The 10,397-nt window shown below is 37.5% G+C and overlaps 2 protein-coding genes across 2 annotated transcripts in view; one reads left to right on the plus strand and one right to left on the minus strand.

Annotated features, from left to right (window-relative positions):
- The window catches only part of rpl5a (ribosomal protein L5a), a 4,680-nt gene extending 3,815 nt beyond the window's left edge, over positions 1-865 (plus strand). The window contains exon 8 of the mRNA XM_016523590.1: positions 700-865. Coding sequence (XP_016379076.1) covers positions 700-799 — 100 coding nt within the window. The 3' untranslated portion in view covers positions 800-865. The remainder of the gene's footprint in view (positions 1-699) is intronic.
- A 109-nt stretch (positions 866-974) lies between these two features.
- The window catches only part of dipk1aa (divergent protein kinase domain 1Aa), a 26,884-nt gene continuing 17,461 nt past the window's right edge, over positions 975-10,397 (minus strand). Inside the window, exons 2-5 of the mRNA XM_016523589.1 lie at positions 6,389-6,523; positions 4,301-4,408; positions 3,855-4,031; positions 975-3,488 (exon numbers count right to left, since the gene is read on the minus strand). Coding sequence (XP_016379075.1) covers positions 2,676-3,488; positions 3,855-4,031; positions 4,301-4,408; positions 6,389-6,523 — 1,233 coding nt within the window. The 3' untranslated portion in view covers positions 975-2,675. The remainder of the gene's footprint in view (positions 3,489-3,854; positions 4,032-4,300; positions 4,409-6,388; positions 6,524-10,397) is intronic.

A 10,397-nucleotide genomic window follows, 5' to 3' on the forward strand; every position in this document is an offset into this window, starting at 1 on the left:
CAGCGGTTATTCTCCAAAATGGCGCTACGGTGATGCGGAGAGACACAGAGGAGACGAATTGTTGAATAAAGTCGTTATTTTTGTTTTCTTCGCGTACAAAAAGTATTTTTGTCGCTTCATAACATTATGGTTGAACCACTGATGGCAGATGGACTATTCTGACGATGTCTTTCATACTTTTCTGGACCTTGACAGTGTAATTTATTTGGCAGTCAATCGGACAGTCACAAGCCTCCCGGTTTTCGTCCAAAATATCTTAAATTGTGTACCGAAGACGAACGAAGCTTTTACGGGTTTGGAACGACATGGGGGGGGTAAGTGATAAATGACAATTTTCATTTTGGTGTGGAGTATCCCTTTAAAGCTGCTCTGCCTACTGACAGTCATGGAATTGATTATTGCCATGAAACTTGACAGTGTTGGCGTGTTGTAGTTTTGATGGCAAAACTGTATAAATGTTCTTTACTGTTGGACATGCTGCTGTTAAATCAAATAGTGGTGTTGACTAAGATAAAGGTTTTAGTCTTGAGTGTTCCCATAAGGTCTCACGGGTGATGCTTAAGATGATGCAAATATGCTGTAGCTGCTACTTACAACAGTTGCATGTCAGATGTTTATATTTTCAGTTTTTTTTTTTTACACTATTCTGACCATACAAGGTGTTTCTTTTCTCATTACTGATGAATATTGTGTTGGTAGGTGGAACCGTGCCAAGCTGACTCTGGCCCAGAGGAAGGACCGTGTGGCCCAGAAAAAGGCCAGCTTCCTCAGGGCTCAGGACGCTGCTGCAGATGACTAAAGAGATGAAGTGTCAACTGCTCCAAAGAAAGTGTGCACCTTATCCAAATAAATCATTTGGAAAGAATACAGTGTGTTTGTGGTCTTTGGTATTGTAGAAGATGAGAAAATGTTGATTTGACAATGAAGATGGATTTGGGATATTATTTGAAACACTTTTAATGTGCAAAGTCATGCAATCAAATCTTATAAAAATCTCAATTGAACTCTTAATCAGCAGCAGTGATTTATGAATACACAAAACTGAAGCAGTCTGATGACACGGAATCTGAAACATCCCACTGAAAAATGGTCCATAAAAACATGAAGCAATCTCTTCATAAGTACATCAAGAATCGTGACTGTGATAAACATTTCATATTGTTTTTAGATTAAAATCAAATTTTTACCATATCAAGATGGTTTTCACTAGACATGCCTTAGAAGTACAAATTAGGAACCCAACAAACCAAAAAAAAAAAAAAGATCAATGTTTTGAACTTCATGGTTGAGAAGGGCCTCCCAGCATCAATTACAAGACTCGCTCTTGTAAACATTCAGATCAACAAGGGCAAGCTCACACTACAGAACTGTAAGACTACCTGAACTGCTGTGTTTACACTACACAACAAGGTTTCTTGTCATATCAGCACGCATACTACGCAATACAATGTTGACGAGGTTCACAAACTACAAGACATTTGGTCAACATTTTCTCACAATTTCATGCAAGTGATTGCAAGATTTTTCCGTTTATACCATCTGGACTGTTGTTGGCTGGATTAGTTCCACCTTGTCATTGCATCGCACAGAAGCACACCCTGCAAGATCATGTGGCAATAATATCAAATAGATTTGAAAATATCAGTGTCTGTGACTGCTCGAGATAAGCTCAGATCATGATGCTGACCTGCTCATATACTTAAAAGAGCATCAGCGACCACAACGAGCACTGATTTGGCCGCAATCCAGGGGTTTTGTCACAGACCTTGAAAATCCAGGCAAAAGTTGTGTAGTGTGAGCTGCGTTAACCCTTTAAAATAGGATTAGGTATCACAAACTAATTAACAGTTCACAGCATTTATTAATCTAAGTTAAAATGTTAATTTCAAAATATTATTCCAAGGTAATTCACGTTTGTAATACGTTAAATTATACAACTTGAGATGCTGTAAATGTATTTGTACATATATAAATTAACATTAACATAGACTAATGCTTTAAAATTATTGTTTTATAACCTTGTTTTAAGTACTATAACAAATTTAACCTTATTGCAATCTGTTACCTTCAGATCATAGACAGTCTGACCATTTCCAAGAATTGCCCAAGTACAAAGAATGAGGCGTTTTCACCCACAAGCATCGAACTAAAAAAAAACGCACTCACTGGCAACATGCATATCAAGGCATTGGATTAATGTGCCCATTTCAAAATGGCTCTTTTATGGCTCTTTTTGCTGTGCTCATGTGACAAACATTACAATAGGAGACTTACACAACCACAGTCTGTGGCGAGTGCTTTCTATGTTAACATCCAACAATGGATGCAACGCTAGTGTCATTTACTCCTTCATAAGCTCTGAAGGAAGTGTAAAATAAACATGATCACTGTTCAATTGTGTGTGACAACAAAGCACGAAGACACGAAACTAAGAAGTGAACGTTACTCCTTAAGTTCTTAATTGAGCCTGAGCAATAATTCCTCATTGTTTTAATTCTACCTTCGTCGTGAAAAAGAACTTAAGTATCAAAGCAGCAATGAATATTGCCATCAGCCTATTTTCCAGCCACTTTGCTACCAGCATTGTAATCTCCAGCCAGATTCACAATGGCCTGAAGTGCTTCAGAAGACATTCAAGAATCTGAATGTTGTCACCAGTGCATCTTAATTTCTCTTCAGGAGTCATTGGTGTGTGAGATCTGTTTCCATAGCAGTGTCTTGAGGTTGTTGAGAATGAGCGAGTGCTCCATTTCCATCTGCTCAGCTGAACCTTTGAGAGCCATGCAGGCGTACAGCTGCTTCTCCAGCTCTTCCTGTAGATGGACCGGAGCTCCTCGTAGGAGGTAATCCTTCAGTGCTCCGCAAGCCCTGGCCAGGTTGGGTTGAGCCACCTCGGCCGTGCAGCGGTGTTCTGCTCGGTCGCACAAAGTCCTACAGTCCACACCGTAGACGCAGTCCTCATCATCCTCACAGCGCTGAAGGATCATGGCCTGTTTGAAGGCCTCCTCAGCTACTACACGCCGCCCGTCCACCAGCCTGAGGTCATGGCGATCGGTGTAACCAAAAGTACTGGCTCTCATGTCGCACATTAAGAAGCTCCCAAAGGTACCGTGGAAAATGTCTTCTATAAGCTCCAGCAAGCCGATAAAAATTTTTGCCTTGCGGGGCCAGGAAGGCGTGAACCACTGGTCCATGTTTCGCCGCATGCCCATAGGAATCCAAAGTTCCATGGGCCACGGCAGGCTGACCCCGTACAGAGGAGTGTGAGGCACCCGTTCCACTATGTACAGATCCCCACAGAAGCCCAACAATCTAGGTGTGTGCTCTCGGTCTTGGAGCACCACTGCTAGCAGAACCTCGTTGAGTTGCAGCAAAGCCCATGCGGACTTGGCTTCTGGGAGAGAGATGTGGCCATCTTTATTGCTGTCCGCCACTGAAAGAATCAGGCTTACCAAACTGGAGAGGTTGACTTGCTCTCCAACTTTTGCCTGTAGAAAAACAAAACAGAATTTGCGTTGATTTTATGATGTTGTACAATTCCAATTGATGTCAACTGACTTCAGTGAAAAAAGAAATGCCAAAGCCCATAAGGGTGCTTTCACACTAGCACTTTTGGTGTGCGCTCGGGTCATCTTATATTTAAACAACAATTCATCCATTCACGTATCATACTTTATTCATATACATATTTATTTATTTTTTAATCAAACTGCCATAAAAAGTGACAGACATCTGTCTGGTGACATTTTTGTGGCGTTCCTTTAAAGAATTGAGTGCTGAACAATGCAAAAAGTGCTATTAGGACCTTTTTAATGAGCAGTAACAACTTTCTAAAACCAAAAAAGCATCCAAACCTTCAAATGACTGGCAACCATCTCTTTGAACTTCTCTACAGAGGTTCCTCGAGTGGGTTTGTCAAAGAGTGCGACCTCTTTCTTTGGCTCCAGCTCATCTCCCAGCTCATAGTGCAGGATGTCATTCAGTTGACACTTGATGACACCATCATGATCACCCCAGCTGCCTGTATAGACCTGAGAGCAACAGAGGAACACACTGTTATCAAGACAGTACTGAGACGTATATGGTTTCAAGGATGGCCAATCCTGCTCCTAGAGGGGGCCTTGTTCATTCAGAGTTTAGCTCCAACACACCTGCATGAAAGTTTTCTAGTGTTCCTGAAGACCTTTACTTAGCTAGTTAAGGTGTGTTTACTTAGTGCTGGACTCTTCTTGAAGGTACCTTCCAGGAGCAGGATTGGATTCTATTTTAAGGCTTATGGTTGAGTGTGTTAGTGTCAAACCTGATTGTTTGGCTTGGTGGAAAGGCACCTTCCAAAGTACAGTGAGCTTTCTTCACACAGGCTGCTACAGGCAGAGCCATCAATAATGCCTTTGCTGTATTTTTCACACTGTTGGAAAGGGAAGGTCCATTTCATTTACATTTAGTCATTTAGCAGACGCTTTTATCCAAAGCGACTTACAAATGAGGACAATAGAAGCAATCAAAACTAACAAAAGAGCAACAATATGTAAGTGCAAATGACAAGTCTCAGTTAGCCTAACGCAGTACACGTAGCAAAGTATTATATATATATATATATATATACATACATACAGGTGCATCTCAATAAATTAGAATGTCGTGGAAAAGTTCATTTATTTCAGTAATTCAACTCAAATTGTGAAACTCGTGTATTAAATAAATTCAATGCACACAGACTGAAGTAGTTTAAGTCTTTGGTTCTTTTAATTGTGATGATTTTGGCTCACATTTAACAAAAACCCACCAATTCACAACAAATTAGAATACTTCATAAGACAATAAAAAAAACATTTTTGGTGAATTGTTGGCCTTCTGGAAAGTATGTCCATTTACTGTACATGTACTCAATACATGGTAGGGGCTCCTTTTGCTTTAATTACGGCCTCAATTCGGCGTGGCATGGAGGGGATCAGTTTGTGGCACTGCTGAGGTGGCATGGAAGCCCACACACACACACAAAGAAAAACAAGTAGATAGAATAGAAAAAATAGAAAGCTAGTGGGTTTTTTTTTATAAAAAAGAAGATAAATAGATAAAGTAGAATTAAAATAGAATAGAAAGTGCTAGAGTTAGAGGGTCAAATAAATATGGAACAGATGCGTTTTTAGTGGTTTTTTGAAGATGGCTGAGGACTCAGCTGCTCTGACTGAGTTAGGCAGGTCATTCCACCAGGAGGAAACAGTTAATGAAAAAGTCCATGAAAGTGATTTTGTGCCTCTTTGAGATGGCACAATAAAGCGTCGTTCACTTGCAGAATGCAAGCTTCTAAAGGGGAAATAACTCTGAAGTAATGAATTTAGGTAAAGGGGTGCAGAGTCAGTGGTGGTTTTGTAGGCAAACATTAATGCCAATAAATTCAATGAGAATGTATGTGACATTCCATCAATCAAAGTAAGCTTTACACTAAGATGTTGAGTAATGGCTTAAAAAAAAAAGAAACATTTTTCCAGCACACTACCAATAGATGGGGCTGTGGGGTTAGGTAGTATATGAATGTTTTTTTCCCCCATCTCAGTCTTAAAGGGATAGTTTACTCAAAAATGAATGTTGCCATCATTTGCTCACCCTAATGTTATTTAAACCAATATGACATGCTTTCTTCCACAGAACTCAAAAGATAATGTTAAGCAGAAAGGTGTACAATTTACTTTAAAACAAATTTTACTCAGCAATTGCTAGTAAATTTCACAAATAATTATAAAAAAAAAGTCATTGAAATTTGAAGTAGAAAGACTGATATAATATTTTCTCGTAAAATATACTACAATAATTGGCATATAATTGGTTCATATAGAACAGGGGTGTCAAACTAAGTTCCTGGAGGGCCACAGCCCTGCAGAGTTTAGCTTCAACCCTAATTAAACATACCTGATCCAGCTAATCAAGTCCTTCAGGTTTATTTGAAAACTACATGGTTTGTGTGTTGGATCAGGGTTGGAACTAAACTCTGCTTTAGAAGATTTTCAGTGTATAATAATTTAAATATTTGTGAATTCCTCACAAGGCTATTGTATGACCTGTTTAGATTCTGCTAAATGTGTCCTCTTGCCTTCTATGGAAAAAAAGTGTTCAGAACAACATGAGGTTGAGTTTTTCATTTTTAATTGATCTTTTTAAGTGAACTATTCCCTTTAATGACACTGTGCTATTATTAGGGATGCACCAATATTAAAATTATTATTTTCATGCTTTGGCATGGAATATATAGAATAATCCATAAATAGCTTATACTAAAAGGTAATTTAAATGTAAAAATAGGTGAAATGAACTGCACAATTAAATACTTCATATTGGCCAATATGTATCAGGCTACATAGTCTGGAGCTGTCAAAGAGGTTGTACTCACAATGATGCTCTTGCATTCTCGTCCTCTGCACAGCTCAGTGTAAGTTGAGTACTGCACATACACAACCCAACTGCCCACAAACACAGCAAGCCATGTGAGAAAGAGATACTTTACTCGAATATAGGACAGGCGAGCCTGAGGGAAAGGAAGCAGAAAATAAACATAAGCCCAGATCTGTGAACTTTAACACAGTCCATGCTTAAAGTAAACACAAATCCTGACTGAACTAGATGTCAAGTGTTTACTTATAGTTTATTACTCTGTCAAATTTCAAAACAGAAAAAGAGGCTGAAACAATATTCATGTCAATACATGTCACACAGCAAATTAACAACAACAAAAAGACTCCTGCTACAACATACCCAAAGAAATACAACCATCAACAGTGAACAAACCACTTATTTGCTAACTACCAGCAAATGGGTCATGAAATGAGTACAGCCACAATCTGATAACATTTAACTAAAGCAAGGTCAATAATTATCCGCTACATTAACTCATTTTAATGAAGTCCCTATGACAGACAGCCTAGGCTGTTTCTGTTAGTTCACTTGCACACAAGGCTTCTGAACTACTAATATACCTGCATGAAGTGTTATGCCCCTGAAATAAAAAGCATGTGGTTACTGTGGTCACCAAAGCTTTACCATGTCACTTTGGGTAGATCAAGCTTTACAGCAGTTTGAAGTGAAAGGCTTCAGGGGGCATCCCCATGTATCGTGCAATAACAGCCAGGAGCTTTGCGACCATAGAAAAGTTGTCTTTATGGGCTATTTGTGTTGTGGTTTCAGCCATCATGAGGTAGAGCAAATAATACTACCATTCAAAAGATTGGGGTCAATAAGATTTTTAAGTTTTTGAAAAAAGTCTCTTATGCCTACCAAGGCTGCATTTATATGATAAAAATACAGTAAACACAGTAATATTGTGAAACATTACAATTTAAAATATATTTTTTCCTGTTTGCATATATTTTAAAATGTTATTTATTCTTGTGATGGCAAAGCTGACTTTTCTTTAGCGATTACTCTAGTCTTCAGTGTCACACGATCCTTCAGAAATCATTCAAATATGCTGATTTGGTGCTCAAAAAACATTTCTTACTACTATCAATAAAAACAGTTGCGGTTCATTTGACACGGAATGACTCAAGTGAGAAATAATTTACTTTGATTTACTATCCCAACACAGCAACACTGACCCAACTAAGAGACTGGGACAGGGACTACCATTGGACCAATAATATTACTTTTGCAATTATAATAATAATAATAATAACATGCAATAATAATAATAATAATAACTGTATTATTAATAAATAATATATTTAACAAAATAAGAAATATTACTATTTCTTATTACTATCAATGAAAACTGTTGTGCTGCTTAATATTTTTGTGGAAACCATGACACATTTTTTTCAGAATTGTTTAATCGAAGCTTCAAAGGAACAGGATCATTTTTTTTTTTGCACAATGTAAAAGTCTTTAGTGTCACTTTTGGTCAGTTTAATGCATCATTGCCGAATAAAATTATTAATTTCTTAGTCAAAATTATTATTAGTCAAATGTATTATTTAATTAATTTGCAAATGCTGTAAAACATTCTAAATCTTCAGGTTAAGAATAAACACCAACGCTTACAGTCATTTTGTTCTATTTATTCATTAAATCTGTTAAAATGCAAGCAATGATACTAGGGGTTATTTTTTTACTTTTTTTCCACTTTGAAACGCAAATGACCAGACTTTTAAGGGCTCTATTTTCATTTTTGGGTTAGGTTGCGTTAGGTATGGGGCTGTATGCTACATCTTATGAAAATGTCATGCTACACTATCTATGGGCACATACACATGTAGGTGTATTGTATGTAGTGCAGGTCCATGTAAATGAAGCAGAACAAAGGTTGGTGTACCACATTTGTTAGAAATAGGCCATTGTGCTTTAGATGCATGAGATGTCTTTTCTCAGTGCAATATTGTATCTAAACTCAGTCTGTGCAACTGCCATTTGGGTATTCCACCAGCAGGTGTTAACAAAGTACATCTGGAAGTCCAAGGAATTGATTACAGATAATTATGGTTAATACCTAGCCATGATTCTAAATGGGTCAGTCTGTGTCAACTCAACCAGAGGTTCATGGCTACATACAGGTGCATCTCAAAAAATTAGAATATCGTATAAAAAGTTAATTTTTTTGTAACCTTTCAAAAAGTGAAACTTTCATATATTCTAGATTCATTACATGTAAAGTAAAACATTTCAAAAGTTTTTTTTTTTGTTTTAATTTTAATGATTCGAGCTTACAGGTTATGAAAGTCAAACATCCAGTATCTCAAAATTAGGGATGCACCGATACCACTTTTTCCAGTACTCGACCGATACGATACTTTTATTTTTGGTACTTGCCGATACAGAGTACCGATACGGATATTTTTATTGCATTTGTACATTTTTTAAATATTGGGTACAGAAACCAAAAGAGTATGGTTTGGTACAATAAAAGAGTATGGTAACATGGATGACATTTCCCAACAGCACAGCAGTAATGACTTTATTAACTACTTTACTTCCCAGATCGATACTATTAGAGATAAAATTGTAACCATGCAGCCGTCAGCTACAGTATCACATCAGATAGTGTGCTATAGATCCTCTGAGGAACAATTCCACTCATTCTCTACTATAGGAGAGGAAGAGTTGTATAAACTTGTTAAATCATCTAAACCAGTGATCTTCACTATTTTTTTCATGAGAGCCGCACTTCTAGGACAAAGTTAATAGGAGAGCCACTTTTACTGCAAAGTATCAAAAGTTACATCCAGTCATAAATAGCATGTCTGCTTCTCAATCTGTCATCCCTGAACATACAATATGCAACGCAATACAAAGGGGTTTATTTTTAAAAGTTATTTAAAGTTATTTATTTAAAGTTATTTGCTTCTACATTAGCCCATCATGTATCAAACCATCCAAGAGCACAAGATTGCCAAAACAATTCAATGTCATGGACGTAAGGGCAGAGCAAGTTTAAATATCTTTCTAGTCTATATTTCCATCTTGTAGTTCCGCTGTTTTGGGTATTTTTCAAATATAAATTATTTGTAATAGAGCAGACACTGACTGTTGTTCATGTATTTATGTTCTCATTTAGCGAGACAGCAGACGCTGAAAACACTGCACGCTTCAGTATGTGTGTAGTAAACGAAATCGCGCGTCTGTGCCATTCATTCATAAAGAGATACGCAGGATTCATATTTAAATAGTATTTTTGCAGCTTAATATTTACAGATATCAGTCAATATTGCGATTTGATTTAAGTGTATTGACTTACTTTTGATTTATTCACCCAAGCTTTGACCAATTCCGTGACATTCCGCGTTATACAGTAAATTCTGTTTTTATGACTGGATTCCATGATTCCGTCCGCGTTTTCCACATCGCAGAAATCATAGGGCAAGGTTCGAAATTGCGACCATTTTGGTCGCATATGCTCCCGAAATTTAATCTGTGCGACCTCAAAATATATTTGGGAGCATTTGTGCGAGTGCATATAATTGTTGTCGTGCGACCTGTTTTCATATCTCTAAAAACGATCAGAGTATGTGCCTTCTGAGTGTCCGCAATTCTGTCCGCGTTTTCCGCATCGCAGAAACCATAGGGCCATAATTATAATGGGTTCTATTGTCTTTTGTCGCGTCGCACCATGACGCTCGCGGTGACTGTCAGAACACCGGTGTAGACAAGGTGTGAATTTTTTTAATGGCTTAGTTATAGCCCTGCTTGTTTTTAATGTTTTAATATCTGTATTGATCATATCATCGCATTATTTACTGCCATCGGCCATGCGAGCCACAAATTAAAGCTTGGCGAGCCACATGAGGCTCTAGAATGAATCTAGAATATCTGAAAGTTTCACTTTTTGAAATAAGTTACAAAAAATGTTTTGTAACTTTTTCACAATATTCTATTTTTGTATATGCATGTGTGTGTGTGCGCGTGTGTGTGTG

Source organism: Sinocyclocheilus rhinocerous, unplaced genomic scaffold (assembly GCF_001515625.1).
Source record: "Sinocyclocheilus rhinocerous isolate Xijiao unplaced genomic scaffold, SAMN03320098_v1.1 scaffold930, whole genome shotgun sequence".
Lineage (NCBI taxonomy): Eukaryota > Metazoa > Chordata > Actinopteri > Cypriniformes > Cyprinidae > Sinocyclocheilus > Sinocyclocheilus rhinocerous.